The sequence below is a fragment of the Biomphalaria glabrata genome, chromosome 8 (assembly GCF_947242115.1).
Source record: "Biomphalaria glabrata chromosome 8, xgBioGlab47.1, whole genome shotgun sequence".
NCBI classification, from domain to species: domain Eukaryota; kingdom Metazoa; phylum Mollusca; class Gastropoda; family Planorbidae; genus Biomphalaria; species Biomphalaria glabrata.
The window spans coordinates 33,173,655-33,191,368 of record NC_074718.1 but is presented as its reverse complement, the minus strand read 5'-3'; the positions used below and the strand labels follow the sequence as shown (position 1 = coordinate 33,191,368).

Sequence of the window (17,714 nt, the reverse complement as noted above, 5' to 3'; positions counted from 1 at the left end):
TAACAGGGTTTCCGCCGCCTCCTGATTTTCCAGACCTTCTGGAAATCTCCTGTAATTGCAAAATATATTTTTTTAAAAGTCATGGAAATCTAAAATTATTAAAATCTCCTGAAAACTCTGAAAAATAGACAAAATTGTCATTTTGCGATGGCAATCCTACGCGCGATAAAAAAAACGGCACTGTCAGTTTTCGTTTAATAAAAATCTATTACAAAGACGAGTGTATTTTTCTAATACACAATCTTAATTTTGACATTATGCTTATCCCTACCCTGGCTGGCCCCGCGCAATCCGTTTTGCATAGGGCCCCGCAATATTGTTAAGCCGGGTCTGGACAAAAAGGTGTTAAATTTCCTTCTACCATACCTAGGTTTATTGAGAAAAAAAAGTCTTCAATAATTGACACTGAAGTAGCACTATCTACGTTTATTGACAAACAAAAATCTACAACTAACACTGGAGTAACCACTGTCTCTAAATCCTTGTTACTGGGTGGAACTATAGCAGACATGCGGCAACAGTTTCCCTTTAGCTAACTAAACTATTAATCTTATGTTTTAATAAGCTAACAATAACACACACACTTGAAACAGGAGCCAGTCGGGTCTAGCACTTGGCTTTTCTACGTAGACAGGCTTGTATGAAAAGACAAGACAGATTTCAATTGACCAGATCTTGTTGGTAATAATGCAAACAAGAAAAACAGTCAAAATCCTTAGACATTTCCAACTATCTTAAAACGTTACCAAAATTGGAGCGTGTCTTTCCACCCAGAAAAAAATGTCAGTTATTAAGAGTAACAAAAAAACTAAAACAAATTAATTACACTTATCTTATTCATGATAAACCAGTAACACAGACTAAAAACGCAAAATACTAAGGTGTTATAATAAATGAAAAACTGTCATGGAATCCCCATATTGATGAAACTATAAAAAAAAAAATCAAACAAAGCATTAGGGTTTATTACAAGAAATTTCTATAAATCAAATAAGAACATAAAACTAAATGTTATATAACCTTGGGACCCCTCAACTCTATAAAACATTTTTAAAAACTGTAACAGACACAAAATAGAGCAGTAATATTCATAACAAACGAATATTCACATTTGACTACAGTAACACCTTTAGTAAAATCACTAAATTTAGGATAGAAGACTCAAAAGTAAAGTAGCAATTATACATAAAACACAGAACCATAATCTTCAAATACAAAAACAAAATTTAATAAAATACTCTGAAAGACACAAAGATAAAGGCACATTCCACGTCCCATATGCTAGGACAAATGTGTACAAATACTCCTTCTTCCCTAGTGCTATTAGAGCATGGACCGGGTTGCCTGAGCTAGCCAGGAAAACCAGTGACTTGGCAGAATTTAAGTCATTGGTTAATATGCATGACGCGTAAGACGCAATCATCTTCTTTTTGGAAGTCACGTCTGTATTATGTCACCAAGAAGTGTTATTTGTTGGTAGGCCCTATGTTTCCAAAATTAATTTGCTTCATCGCTCTTTTCAATATCTGTGGGTTTTGTTTTGTTGAAGCAGCTCCATGCATGGTCTGCAGTAAAATGGTAAGATACTCCTTTCATATGGCCATCACGCCCACCGACGTATGTCAGTCATGACTGTTAATTAAGCCGATTTAGCGCCAGAATTTCTGTCGATATTTTAGAAAACAACATTTTGCAATAAACATATTTTATATTAAAAAAAAAAAAAAAGATCTGAACATTTAAAAAGAGCAAAATAAAATTTTCATTTTATAAAAAATAAGATATTTCAAATATTAAAGAATAGCCTAAATAGAGTAATTAAATGTCTGAACGTAACCATCTAAGACAGTGATGCCCAACATAATTCGACCTGCGGGCCATTTTAATTTCGACACTCGTGTCGCGGGCCACATGACCGAAAAGGAACAAATACGAAAAGAAATTGACCTGAAACAATGTTATTACAAACTCTGGATCTAGTAATTACATTAATTAATGGGATATTGGAGGTTTAGTTTTTACCCGTCGGAAAATTTCATTACTTCTCTACTTCAAATGTGAGCAACATTGTAGCTCGCTTTACCAACGACTCATTTTCTTGGCTCTTTTTGGTAAATATTGCCATCGATCCTCCAATTTATGGGAGTAGTTTAACAATATTTTTATTCGCGGCTCAAACCAAGTATGCAGTCGTACTTGGTTTATAATGCCGTTTTTATTATGTTATTTTCTTTTTTTGATCAGCCTTAGTTACTTTAGAAAACAATTATGCTGGCTTATAATCCTGTGCCACAACTTGTAAAGATCCGTTCACTTTTCCTGGTAGATTCTCATTCAGAGTCAACTTTCATAAACACATAAATGGTGTGTGTGTGGGGGGGGAGGGGAGAGATTTTTCTACACTTTGTTCTGACGTTTCGGCGGGCCGGATAAAACCACGTCGCGAGCCGGATCTGGCCCACGGGCCGTACTTTGAGCATCACTGATCTAAGAAGTTACACTGCTAAGACTTTCTTCTAAGCCAGTAATAGTAGGCCTACAATAGTTGCTCTCAAAAGATGGATTGCAAAACTATAAGATGGACGTGAGCTGTAGTTTGTCTAGACTTTAAGAGGACTTAAGAGACTTTATATTTAATCGCCTTGTACAATTACATTTAGAATTAACAGAACACTAAATGTAACTCTTCAGATTAGTAGTCTTTATCTGATCGTTCATTTTCGTAATTAAAAAAAATATTCCCAAAATGACTTCGGGCATAAAGCCTAACCTTTCTTAGGAAATTATTTAACCGAGCGAGGCTCGGCCACCTGATATTAGATTATTAAGCTTAATATTTGATTATAAAATCCCATATAAAAAAACTAAAGGATATTAACAAAACAATGGAAATAGAAGTGCTAAAAAAAAATCTTTTGTCTGCCCATCGTACAAATGTAGGCCTACGTTGATTCGTGACCCCGATATGACACAGCTGGGGCCCGCGCAGCTTCTGTATAAAATATTGAGTAGTGTTTCTTAATATTACATCTATTTAAAATATATATTCATACGTTTCATTATTGCTTTTCTTAAAGGTTTTTATAATGAAGGCTTAGCCAGATAACTTTGTTGTTAGGAATTCCAAGAATACTTGTCGAGTTATTAAAATTGTCAGTGAAATTTCACTAGTAAAAAAAAAACAATGAAAAAAAAATAAAGGACTTTTTTTCACAGACTGTTTGATATCACAATGCTTCTAATAATTTAAATCCAAATTTGGCATTTTGTAACCACTTTGACTAGAGGGAATTTCCTTGAGACGGAAGAAAATTATGAACAAATACATTTTTTTTTTGCCAAAATGGTAATGGATATAAGCCCTTCACTACCTATAAACTGCTTCCAATGGCATGCGTCTCAAGTAGCCTCTGACAACCATTCCTGCTCCTGGCCTTCACGTGTGATTCAGATAATGGGTCCACCGTAACTGCTATCACTGACAGGAGAAGAGGCCAAGACCTGGCGCCTAAATAAGTAAGCCTTTGGTAGGATCCGAGGGATTCATTAGTCTTGGCTGGTTACTCACCAAGGAGAATAAAAACTTTGAATTCCAATCTCTGCTGCCTTAACCAAACACAGGATAAAGAAAACCTTTAGGCAGGTGCAGCACATAGTGCTAGATGTAACTGTATCGGCACCTGCTGCGTCAAGTGGGGAACTGCTGTGTGAAGTGGGGAACTGCTGCGTGAAGTGGGGAACTGCTGTGTGGGCGACATTGTTCGAGCATTGCTAATGCCCATGCATTCATCTCTTTTTCATATGAAGCATAGTCGCGACGGAAGGAGATCGTAGAAAGCTAGAGTTGCAGCTTATTCTTCATCACTAGCAAGTAATCCCCCAAAAAAGGTTCTGGTCCTGCAAATTTGGACTCATGACTGAAACAACGGTCCTGTACGTTTGGACTCAAGACTGACACAACAGTCCAGTACATTTCGACTCAAGACTGACTCAACGGTCCTGTACATTTTGACTCAAGACTGACTCAATGGTCCTGGACATTTTGACTCAAGACTGACACAATGGTCCTGTACATTTTGACTCAAGACTGACACAATGGTCCTGGACATTTTGACTCAAGACTGACTCAATGGTCCTGGACATTTTGACTCAAGACTGACTCAATGGTCCTGGACATTTTGACTCAAGACTGACACAATGGTCCTGGACATTTTGACTCAAGACTGACACAATGGTCCTGTACATTTCGACTCAAGACTGACTCAATGGTCCTGTACATTTCGACTCAAGACTGACTCAATGGTCCTGTACATTTCGACTCAAGACTGACTCAATGGTCCTGTACATTTTGACTCAAGACTGACTCAATGGTCCTGTACATTTCGACTCAAGACTGACTCAATGGTCCTGTACATTTTGACTCAAGACTGACTCAATGGTCCTGTACATTTGGACTGCCACAACGTTCACAGAAGGCAGTAGATTTGAAAATTGTGAACGGAAGCTATAAAAATAAAACAAAAACAAGTGATGCTTTGAATCTGTCATTTTATTTGTGTTAATGTTTGTCACTGAAGACAGAACTTCTCCAATCCTAATTAGTAGACATGTACTTTATTATTTATTTAGATCTATCTAATTATATAGAAATACCTTCATTTGTAGAATGTTTTTCTTCATTTTAAATGATCAAAGCTAATTTGAACAAAACAAGTTTTTCAGAGATGCATTGTGTAATTTTTTTCTTGTTTATGGTCATGAATGAAGCTAACATGAATTTGAATTCTAAATTAAGCTGATCATCAAAATAACAAGCAACTAAATATGATTCTAAAAAAATGAATAATTTCTTTGTACATAACTAAACTACACATCAACATAAATGTTTACAATTTCAATCATGAATTCAGTCTCCATCAACATATTAAAATGATTGAACTATAGTACACAAACATTTTGATAGTACATGAAAAACATTTGGGGTTTTCTATTGGCAATTTTAATTCTTTTTTTCACAACACTGCTGAATAAGATAACTTTGAACCAATATGTAAATCTTAAAAGTTTGCCTTTCCATTTTCACCATTTAAACAAGTTATAAGTAAAAAAAAAATACTTTTTAAAAACCTTGTTTCTATTGAGTGAAAAGAGATCAAGGCAACTAGAAAAACATTTCAGTTATTATCGTCTTTAGAGAATAAAAGTGTTTTTGAAACTGGCAGCACTGTACTTAATATAGCCAAAGGGGCAATGGCTATATTTATTGTTGAGAGAATGATTTCCATTTGAAGCAGTATTTCAGTCTTGTAAACAAAATTAATTAACTACAATTAATTACTTAACTTATTGGATCATTTTTCCACTGATTCATGTGTTGTCAACAATGAATGATTTGTGCAAAGTTTCAGCTTCATATGAGGATGGGAAGTGGAAGAAATAATGTGTGGACAGACAAATGGAATGAGTTGATATCAGCTCAGTAAAAAATAGTCCTGTGCTTTTACTATTTGAAAAACATTTGTCCTAATAAGAAAAACATCAAAATTACCTTTTTTTAAAAAACAAAGCTTATATTAAGTTATATTGTATCAATTAGTTTGGATCAGTCTTGTAATTATGATTTATCAGTAATATTGACCTAGACATAATAAATCTGTGCAATTAGAAATATTTTTACCTATTGTTTCTGTTTAGCTTTCTCTATGCACTAGGATCCTATCACTTGTCTGAACCAGTTGTGAAAGGGGGAGGAAAGAAGGGGGCATCTTGGTAAATGTTTAAATGCAAAAAAAAAAATTTTCATTCATGGCTTGAGTCCTCAAGGGGACTAATTCAACTTATACAACCATATATGTCAAGTATTTCTTTCCCTTGTTCAAGATACCAAACAAAATAATAAATTACCAATAGTTAATAAACTAATCGGCAATTTGTAAAAGAAATAATTATGCAATATTTCAGCCTAATCCGAGACTGGGTGTGGGAGAAGTAACATGCATAATCTTTTTACCATACAGACAGAGTTAGAGTTAAGCTTTAGATGAATAAATATTTTCTCATACACTTCAGATTTGAGTTATGAAATAAAAAACTGTAAATAATAATATAGAGATGTCTGGAAATTTTTCTTTACAGTAAAAAGGATTAAAATAATAGCAGTTTGGTACATGCTATTAAGATATTTTAATATCCTGCAAGGCAGCTACTTAGAACTGACTAATACATATGCATTTTTAAAAATATACACATTTTCTTGATAAAAATTCAAAATTTTAGATCTATATATATGGTATTAGTAAAAGAAATAGTCAATGCAAAATCACAATGAACAGATTTTAAAAAACACAACTTTTCTTGATATTAAAAAAATCTAAAAACTCCATCCCGATTGCATAAATGAAAAATTGGGCATTAAACACCATCAGTATCCTCAAAATGCATTCCCCCTTTAGGAAATGAGCACCTTAGTATTGTGATAAATACTAGGCTATGAAAATGACTAAAAAAAATGATGAAAGACAAAGTACAAAAAATATGAGGCATTGCTCAAATTATCCAATAAAATATTTAGTAACACTGAGATAAAATATATACTTAAAAGAGAATGTTTTATTGTGAAATATCATAGTTGCAATACATTGTAAAATAGACTAGTGAAATGGTCACAATAGACACTCCTCTCTCCTGGTAAAGTAAAAGTGGAAAATACTTTTACTAGTTATGTTGTTCCTTTCTAGTTAGGTGAAAAAACAACGGATACCAATAGCAATTACAATGTTTATATTTCAATCAAAAAAGCACAAAATGAGAAAATTAATTGATACACAAGTGTAATTGACTTTTCTTATTGACAAGCTTTTCTTATAGGTGATACTCGAGATACAATATCCAGACTGTATGGAGAGGGCCTATGTGTTGGATTAAATACAAATGATTGATCTACAATATATGAAACACACAACTTTTATTGAGGTATCATCTACGTACTATAAATTATACAACAGGGTTATCTCTTTCGTTCACTTCTACAACAGGAGAATCACCAGTTGACATTATAGGTTGATTTTCTGTAGTATCTAATGAACTCGACAAATGTGGAGCCACATCCTCTGCCTTGGAATGCTGAGCCTTATCTAAATCTAAAAGATCCTGTTCTTTGTTAGTAAACTGGTTTACATGATGTGCATTGTCATTAAGCTGATTAGTGTTTGTGTTATTATCACTGCTTACATTTTGATCTGCGCTATATGAACTCTGCTGATATTCCAAAACTCCAGCAGACATTCTGCTATGTGTTGGCTGTGCTTCTGTTTCCTCAGTTCGTAACACCTCGAAATTCTCATCTTCCCCACTGCCATAGCCTTGAAGACTAACAGACCTGGACAGACCTTTAAGTTGATTCTCTGTGCTGTTTTCAAATATGGCATAGTTGTTCATACTTGCATTAGCTTTGACAGTCGAGCTAAAGCTTTCAGTGTACGAGTCAATGTTTCCATCTGAAGAGGCAGCGGCTGTTGTCTGTTGGCTAGTCAGGTCTGAGCTGGGCCCAGAAAGTAAAGGTGTTCGTTCATCGTTTCTTGCTACCAGTCGTTTGCCCAAGTTTAAAGTTTTTTGCATTCCTCGCCCTGTTGTAGCATAAGATTTAATAAAATAAATTTATAGAAATCAATTTATACAAATACATTATTATAGCCAATGATAGCTTACAATTAAGGGTTTATAGGGACTGAGCCTTAGCTCATGGGTGTAGCCAGGATTTATTTTCAGAGGGGGGGGGGGGGGGTTGAAACCCAAGAACCCCCCCTGGCTATGCCCATGCCTCAGCTAATCCATATTAGGCAGGCAATCATTTTTATATATAATACTTTAAAATACCATATATAAATGATTTTTAAAGACTTTTTTTTTAACCAAAGGTAAACTTAGTTGTTTTTTTATTAAAGATTACTAAAATAGTTCATCAGTTTCAATTAATGAAAATTTGTAAAAATGTTTTCAAATTTAAACCTCATGTTGGTGTGCTACCATTAATAACCCCATAAGCTAGCTATTAAGATACTTTGCAACTGGACCAGTAGGACAAGGTGAGGTAACACTGCAATATCAGAATATAAGAACTATTCCACTGACCTAAAAATCTAGCATGCTCTGCAACATCTCCAGTCACATCCCTGACGTCCCACATTGAGAGAAAAGAGTCACAACAGTTCTGCTGTTCTGCTGCAGGGTTCACAAAGGGTTTATGGGAGAAAGAGAAGTAATGAGCCACTGCTGCCAGAAACATTTCAATACAAATGAGAAAATCCTGTAGATAAAGAAGGAAAATAATTTGAAATAACATTTTAGATTCAAGACTATATTTTCATGCATATTTTTGTCATGAATATTTTCATGCATATTTTTGTCATGATGCCATACTATAAATTTAGTGTTTCTTATCAAGATTTAATGTTTATAACCCAAGATCAATCATACATAGATAAAATAATTTGTATGGTATAACAACCAGAGCAAGTTCTGTAAAATGTTAAAGAAACAAAACCTGAATTCCAGTGGACACTTCTTTAATGTTGTCATAAAACACCCATGTTCCATTAGAAGGTATCACATTCAATTTGGCTAGAGCTGCTATAAGTAAGCCTTGCCTAGAAAAAAATAAATAATATTCATTCTATCTGCTTACTTTTGGTGCTGAGCTGATGCTTGGAGATTTCATAAGAAATTCCATTATAAAAACCAACTCATTTTATTATTTAGAACAATGATTTAATTGTAAGATGTTTTAAGACAGCTAAAAGGTATATTGCCCTGGTGTGATAGCTTAGAGTTAAAGATATGGAACAGCAAGTTTAGATTATTTTGTGTGCAGCAAACATTGTATTAACCTTATTTTCAGAGAAGCAGTTAACCATTTTATTGATAGTCACTGCTACCTAAAGAACAAGAGTTTTGTTGAGTGGTTAAACTCAAGAAGATTAAATACAAGAGAGGTTTGAAAATGTACATATTTAACAACAATCTTGAGATGAAACATTTTTAGTTGCTAGCCTTACATTTATTTAACAAAATTAATATAGTTTTGCTGCCCATAAACTATTAACTTCACAACAGCTTTACAGTCCATAAGCTTTAAAACAATCCATCCACAAAACATTAGTAAAGAATAAAGGGAGAGTTTTATCAAGAGTATTTCAAGACTATATGATTTCTAATTTTGCAGCTAGATGATGCTACAGAAAAAAAATTTCAAGAATTGACCCCAAGGTGTTTTAAGATGCCAGTTGCAGTGTGTGACGCTTTGTGACATGCTTGTTTAGGTTTATAACCCCAAACCATTTAGTTTCTATGGGCATAATGTTTAATGCAGCTCAGAAAGTGAAGGGAAGTGATAACTAGAAAACACATTTTACTGAGAAGATCTCATCTATTAAATGACATACCAAAAGGACAAAAACACTACAGCTTTCACACAAAGGAATTTAGGCACCGGTTTCAAAGGTTTCAGCTCTTGTCTGAATGCTCTGTAGAACATGACAAGGCAGTACATGGCAAACTGGAAAATACAAATTCAAAGTTGACATTTAACATGTTTCTCATATTTTAGAACTAGGCAGTGTTAACTACAAATGCAAGAGGCTGTTTCTAACAACTATTCTGATTATAGTAACCATAATGATATCACAGATTTATAAATATATGTGTCATGTTGTAAGGTCATAGTGACTCATTGAAAATAATAAGAAAATATAATGAAGAAGCAAGGTATTTAATCAACAAGAAGCTCTCCAGTTAACAAAAATGAAAAAAAAAAATTTTTTAAATATATAACTAGAGAAAAGTACAATAAATAAAATGCATATATTTTAGCACAAGTTAATCTATATAACATGAAACAAATTATTTGCAATGTCATGTTTTAGGTTTGACAATTCTTACGGACGACTTTTGCTTTGTGCAACTGCATATATATTTGCAACCATGTTATGAAGATTAGTGTTCATGTATGTTGATTTCTACACTAACAACAATGCTTAAAACCACACAAAATTGCTGTATTACTAGTAGTAGATTTTTTTTACCATGTTTATATCCTATTCTAGAACCCAAGTATTAAGTGCACATTCTGTTTGGGTTTGGATCACTTATATCTTATTCAATGCTGAAAGATTAAATTAGAATAAAAATGTAACAAAAAGATCATACTATTTTTTCCATGAGATTATATGCCATGAATGTCTAGCTTACTTACTATTTGAGATAAGTTGCTAATGACAACGATGTAGGACCAGGCAGACTTGAAGTTGAAGTCTCCCTCCTCATACTTCCCATACATCTCACAGATACTGGTCATAGAATGTAAATAAAGCAAAAGCTTTAATAACAAAAACACATATAATGCAAAGAAAGGTAGAATAAAATTAAAATGAATGTGGTTCTTGATATCTTGAGAGACAAATGTGCCTAAAAGTTTTACTGGTGGCTGTTACTCCAGCCACAAATAAAAATGAACCCATTTCTCTAGTAGCAGTCTCTTCTTCGGTTCTTGGAGGTAAATGTTTCACTTAACTAGCTCAAAGATATAGCAGCTTTTATGTTACTTTCACCTTATATGGTTGCTCCAGACTTTTTTTTTGTTTGGTTCCAGAAGGTTGTTATTGCCAGAAGTGGTAACAGATATTATCTCTTCATTACCTATAAAATGCTTCTAATGGCATGCATCTAAAATAGCCTCTTACAACCAATCCAACTCCTAGCTTTCATTTGCGGGTCATATATTTAGCTAGGTAAAACTAACAGGAGTAGGGGTAAAGATGAGAAACTGTTGCCTAATCCTGTAAGATTTGAGTAGGAGGGACTCGACAGCTTTAGCAGGTTAGCCCCCTAGGAGAAGGAAAACTCTGAATTTAAACCTCTGCTGCCTTGCAGCCAAACACAAACAAGGGAAAGGCTTCTGACCATAGCTGATGCCCATAGATGGCCATAGATTATATGCACAGGTCATAATCTTAATGTGAGGCATGGTGGCTGAGGGGTAAAGAGCTTGGCTACCGAACAGAGGTTCGAATCCTGTTGAAGACTGGTATTTTTAATTTCAGGACCTTCAGGGGCCTCTGAGTCCATCCAGCTCTAATGGGTACCTGACATTAGCTGGGGAAAAGCAAAACTTCCTTTTATGTATATTGTGTATGTCTGGGGATATACATCACTTCTTAGGACAAACTTTGTTGCTATGACATGGGAAGTTAAGAACAATTTAAAAAAAAAAAAAGATGATTAGAGGTGATTAGATCATCAAACTAAGGGGCTGCTACCACTTCACAGATATTCAAACAGGTTATCATGGGAAAAGCTCCTGATTATCTAACCCCCATCTTATAAGGCTAAAATAAATGAACAAAAGTTTTTCTTACAAAGCTATGGCTGCCATGATTGGTCTGACCAGAGTGTACTGTAGGACCCCATGCTTGCAATGCTGCATAAATTTACTGGAAAACAAATACAAATGTAACCCATGTCCTAGTGTTAGCATTACATCATAAAAATACATAAATTTGATAATTGATTCCAAACAAAAGGTGCTTTGAATGTGCAAATGCACAAAAGAAAATTAATAAGCCCTTGTTTTCAGTGTACCTTACTCAATGCAACAACTGGCGAGGAATCATGTTACTGTCAACCCTTAGCAAGGTCTTAACTAGGATAATATTGGAACGCCTAAAAGATGCCCTAGACAAAAGACTAAGACCAGAACAAGCTGGATTCCGTAAGGAGAAATCATGCACTGACCACATTGCTAAGATGTGCATTATCATAGAACAATCTATCAAGTGGTAATCTCCTCTGTACATGACCTTTGTTGATTTTAAGAAAGCCTTCGACAGTATTGACAGAGACGTAATCTGGAGACTGATGGATCACTACGTAATTCCAACAAAATTCACCAGTTGTATGATGACTCATCATGCCAAGTAATACACAATGGTAAGCTGACCAACACTTTTCAAGTAAAAACAGGAGTAAGACAGGGATGTATGCTTTCGCCCTTGATATTTTTGCTGGTGATCGATTGGGTCATGAGACAGACAGTCTTAGATAATAAAAGCGGCATACAATGGACACTAACACAACATTTAGAGGACCTGGATTTCGCCGATGACATCTGCCTCTTCTCCCGTATACAACAAAATGCTCAGACCAAACTGACCAGACTCTCAGAAATAGCAAAAAAGACTGGACTTCTAATCAACAAAAAGAAAACAGAAGTTATGAGGATCAACAACAGACAAGAGAACCCAATCATGCTACAGGGAGAGAATATCCTTGATAGAGACCACTTCACATATCTGGGAAGTAGAGTTAGTAAAGATGGCGGAGCTGATGATGATATACTAATTCGGATCAATAAAGCTAGGTTTTCCTTTTCAACTCTTCAAACAATCTGGCGCTCTAAGGCATTATCTCTACACAACAAGATATGAATCTATAATACAAACGTTAAGTCTGTCCTTCTATACGGTTCAGAAACTTGGAGAGTCACTAAAACAAATATGGAAAAGCTCCAGACTTTTGTTAACAGATGCCTATGCCGGATATTAGGAATTAGGTGGCCAAAAAAAGATAACTACTATCGATTTGTGGGAGAGAACTAGACAAAAGCCCATAGCTCAAGACATCACAAAACGAAAATGGAGCTGGATAGGACACACCCTGCGAAAAACACCTACCAATGTTGCAAGGCAGGCACTTGAATGGAACCCACAAGGAAAGAGGAAAGTGGGCAGACCTAAGCAAACCTGGAAGAGGTCAGTCATCAGTGAAGCTGAGGGCACTGGAATGACATGGGAGCAAATGAAGAAAGCTGCTCAGAACCGAGTTCAGTGGAGAGGTGTGGTTGCAGCCCTATGCTCCCCTGGGAGAACACAGGATTAAGTCAAGTAAGTCAAGTGTTTTCAGTGTAAACATTATCTTAGTTTCTAATTAGATGAATTTTCTTGTAATCATTAAAAAATTAGAGTTTTGTAGAATCTAATAAAAATTTCAATATTGAAAAAAAAAAAAAGAGTCTACCTTTTTATTGAAAAAAAAAAAAATATATATAAAAAAATAACCTTAATTTTACCTTCCATTTTTGCAAGGTGGCAGAAAACAAAGTGGAAACACAAACGTAATAGAATTGTCCTCTACCTGTGGAATATAAAATAAACCCCTGATCATTGCAAATAAATATTACTTTCATTTTTGTTTCTATCAATCTATACATAATACTTTTATATATATGAAAATCAAATAAAGCTACAGCTCATTTTTAGGAACTGGGTCTACATTCAAGAAGTACAAGTTATGGGATACTTTTTAAAAAATTTGTAATTATCAGGATAAAAAACTTTTAATATTAATATGCAATTAGTCCAATTAGTCATTTTTATAGAGTTTTTAAAAATTAAAAGTGATGTGGGAGTTGGAGCATAGTAATTAAAACATATATTCATGAATAGTATTTTGTTTAGTTTTTTGTTTAATTATTCAGTATATTTAATTGAAAGTAAATTAATCAACTATCATTTTTTTTTAATTTGAATTGCTTATTAAAATTGTAAATTTATACACTGGTATTAAATATAAATTAAAAGTTTAAGCAATCAAATATTTTTAGCATAAAAATTGTGACTTCTAAAAAATTAACTAATTACCTCAGAGCTTAAGTCAGGATGATCGTGATGCAGAAAGGATAACAAATAAGCCATGAAATTATAAATCACATAAGCTTCATAGCATTCTCTTAAAGTGTCCAAATAAATAGCAGCTTTTGGAAATCTGAGAGCAAACCACTGATAAAAGAATGAAAAAAAAAGAAAGTTGATAATATATTTAAAAGAAAAAAACAGATTGCAATCTAGATAGTTTACTGGCTGTGAGGTATGTGCTTTGGGCAGCTATCATGATGCACTTAAGTTTTGAGTCAGACATAATAATGTTCACAATTACAGAAAATATGAAACTTAAACAAATTTAAAAAAAAAAAAAATAAGTAGCACAAATGGCATCAAATAATATAACATACCGCATTTAAGGCATATACAGGAACCATCCACAAGATTCTGGAATAAGTAGAAACAGTACTATTTAGTTCTTGTTCTTTTGTTGGAAAAATAATGTAGTGTAGGTAAATATAACTTGTAAATGACGAGAGCCTTCATTTATGCTTTATACATTTTTTTTATTGTACTATCATTGAGTTTGCTACATTGTTTTTATAAGCTATTAAACACACTAAATAAAAAAAATTAGAAAAACCTAAATAAATATAATGTTACTGTACAGTTGAACAAAGGCATACAATGCACTATTTGGCAATAATTTCTAAAACCTCTTTAATGAAGCTTGCCTAATAGATCAGCAGAAGTATGAGCATGGTTAATTAGAAAGCTTGCAAGGCAGATATATAGAGAGCTGTTCTGCAAGTTGTCATTTTTTATTTATTATTATCTAGAATCTAGGTCTAGGTCTAATTGTCATACGAGATGCATTTGGAAATCTTTCATCAAGTTCTTTTTAACCTTGTCAAGTAATATAAGAATCTAGATTTTACATCTAGATAGATCTAGATCTAGGTTTAACATTCCTCGTTCCAAATGCTAGGACGAATTTGTACAAATACTCCTTCTTTCCTAGTGCTATTAGAGCATGGAATGGGTTGCCTGAGCCAGCCAGAAAAACCAATGACTTGGCAGAATGTAAGTCATTGATTAACATGCATGACTAGACCCTTGACACATAGGACGTAATCATCTTCCTTTTTGAAGCAACGTCTGTATTTTATAAGAGAAGATAAGAATTTAATTTATTAGCCATTTGAAATATTTATAAATCATATAGATCTAGACTACATCTATGCCTATTCATATAGATCTAGAGACTCATACTAGATGTAGTAGTACTAAGAGTTAGGCGCTTCCGCTGTGTCTAATGCAGATAAACCAAACAAAGGTAACACTCAAGTTCAACGAAATCCAATAACACGGGCAAAAGGTCGTACAATCAATATAAGTTCTAAAATCGATGCTGATATGAACAAGAAGTTTAATAGTAATGAAGGAAACCATCAAATGCCAGCTAACTCGCTATGTTCATAACAAGCTTCCTATCTCTAAGGCATCCTGGAAGTAGTCTGTTTACAGTTTACATCGGCTGATATTTCGCTCTAAAACCTAGACTTGTTTTTACTAGTCACTTCATTCATGGTCATTGTCTCTAAACTCTATGGCACAATTAGGAATTAGTTATTTGTTTCAGAAATAAGGGAAATTTTGGTTTTGATTTGGTTTATCTGCATTAAACACAGCAGAACTTCAGAAGCGCCTAACATAAGTTATACATAATAGTAATAATACAGATGATACTCATTAGTATTAGACTTAGTTCACTTAGACTGATTAGATAAAAAATGGTCTAATTAGCCTACTATTAAATACAATTAAACATACAATAACAATATTGTATTCTATTCAATCACCTAATTATGTGTCGCTGGAGATACGGAGTAGTGTAATTTATGACATGCTGCAATATTCCCCAAAATGATATCGGTAGTGCCATCAAAACAAACATCCCTCCAATAAACCAAGCTTGAACGTGATCTGGTGCTTTGTTCTGTTCTAATTCCCAGATGCACAATGGAACAGCTATTACAAGAAGTATAATGTAAATTATTATAACAGCAAAACGTATCCATTTCTTCCATCTGCTAATAAATGAAGCACAGTCCATGGTTGACTTAGGAAGTTAAAATAAATTTACAAAAGAATAACAATATTCTTATTTGTTTACAAATATGTAGTTACGCCATCTTGTAGTCAGTCATGTGATATTTAAAGCCCGCTACTACGAAATTCTGTAAATAGTTTTTTGAGTCACAATACGTCACTCTCGATAAACTATATATAGGAAAGGCCCATCAGCGAAATAGCATATAAAGCGAACACCTCCCCGTAATTTTTATCCATTCATATTTATTTCAAAAGTAACTGCAGAACTAATAAAATGGTATTACAAAGACTCCATTTTTCTACATTTCCCACATATTCACTTTCGTTTTCCCTCATACAATAAAGCATAGCTGAAGGTCAAAGTTGACATGTATGGAAATTTCATTCTCAAAACGTTTTCGGATAAACGAGAATAGGTCCGAACTTAAGGCGATTTTAAAGCACCAATGGACATTGGCCGAAAAAAATTTGCATATTGTACTTCTAAATAGGTGAGGAAATAGTTAGCTATAATAGCTAAGGCTATTTTTTCTGTTGTAAAAAATATATTATGGGGTGTTCGCTCAAAATGACCCTTTTAACTGAAAACCTATTCAGCGAAAGCCCCTATAATAAGCTTAAAAAGCCATTTAATTATAATTTTATGACTGATTTAATCTGTTTTTCTTTTTGTCTTATCTATTGTTATTGTTTGTAAACTGAAATATTAAAATAATAGGCCTATTTTTAACCTTAACCCAATGTCTTCGATTTCGAAGATTAAGGATGAGTGCAGTACGTGTTTCACATGACTACGCCCAGTTACGACCAGCATATTTTCACGCATTTTCTTTCCGTCTAAAATGTTTGACTCGCAGCTCTCCAACAGTCTCTCAGAGGTCATATGCTGGCAGTAACTTTCCTCTGTGCCAGTGAGGGTGAAATGACGCTTCAGTTAATCTTAACAGCGCTTAGGCCTATACGGCTTATACGGGGTGGGGGGTGGATGTGGGTGACCTCTGTTTTGCCGTCCTCCTTTCTTTAACTGGCTGGTTAACTTCTTGTTACTAATTAATGATATTAATATGAGTATAAATGTTTAAAAGACCAGAATTCATTTTCACAGGGTTCCCCCACCATTCTGAGATTAGGATTTCAGGAGATTTCCAAGAGTTTTCCAGGAGAAAATATTCGATCTCAGGAGCGGAAAAAATGCGAACTATATATTTATTAATAAATATAAGAATTATCATATAATATACATGTATAAAATGTATAAAATTACAAGATCGCTCCTGAGCCTTTCGTCTCCATGCCCGAAACCCAAGCTGTTGTAGATCTGCCTCCCATACATCATCAATCCATCGCATTCGGGATCTGCCTTTGGGTCAATCAGCGCGAGTGTGTGTATGTGTGTGTGTGGGGGGGGAGATCGAGTTGATGGTGATTAAGTGCACTGAACATGTGTTCCTAAAAAAAAATTGGCGCAGTAACGAGAGTTTATGAAATGGAGAGTACAACGACGTGGACTAGCCTATAGGAAGGAGGCGAGATCGAATTTTGTAGTTTCTTTCTTTAAAAAATATTTGATCGCAAGTTTCGTAGGCTATATAGACATCAGTTCCAAGCAGAGAAAGGAGATGTGGAGCACAAGAAAAGTGAAAAAAATTTTAGGCCTAATGCCACAAGGAGGACAATAGTTATAATGCTTCATGAAGAAGTTAAATGATAGAACTAATTAAAGCATAATATTTTAACATGCTATTTCGCTATTTTTTACGGCCTTTCGCTCATTATGACTCCCGCGAAAATTGCGTTCGCTGATTAGGTCCGACCCCTACCGTAAGTTGACTTGAATTATAAATTTAATAGCTGATTTGGAAAAAAGAGTCAAATTTAGTTTTATCGCCCAATAGCTGAGGAGTCCGCAGATATTTTCATTTTTTTAATAAGTTTAACCATTGCGGA

General features: G+C 34.2%; 1 protein-coding gene across 2 annotated transcripts; it reads right to left on the bottom strand.

The window, feature by feature from the left end:
• Positions 1 to 4,531: 4,531 nt before the first annotated feature.
• On the bottom strand, positions 4,532 to 15,908 carry LOC106069321 (transmembrane protein 184C-like). Of its 2 annotated transcripts, XM_056038616.1 has the most exons (11): positions 15,515 to 15,656; positions 14,559 to 14,810; positions 14,063 to 14,099; positions 13,692 to 13,829; positions 13,121 to 13,185; positions 11,412 to 11,486; positions 10,250 to 10,343; positions 9,441 to 9,553; positions 8,543 to 8,645; positions 8,131 to 8,305; positions 4,532 to 7,625 (listed from the first exon to the last, which is right to left on the bottom strand). In XM_056038616.1, the coding sequence occupies exons 3-11, from the start codon at positions 14,087 to 14,089 to the stop codon at positions 6,994 to 6,996; spliced, it is 1,422 nt and encodes a 473-aa protein (XP_055894591.1). In that variant the 5' UTR covers positions 14,090 to 14,099; positions 14,559 to 14,810; positions 15,515 to 15,656; the 3' UTR covers positions 4,532 to 6,993. The 2 variants fall into 2 exon arrangements, with proteins under 2 accessions (XP_055894591.1, XP_055894590.1); XM_056038615.1 differs by lacking the exon at positions 14,559 to 14,810 and having other exon boundaries at positions 15,515 to 15,908.
• Between the last annotated feature and the right edge of the window lie 1,806 nt (positions 15,909 to 17,714).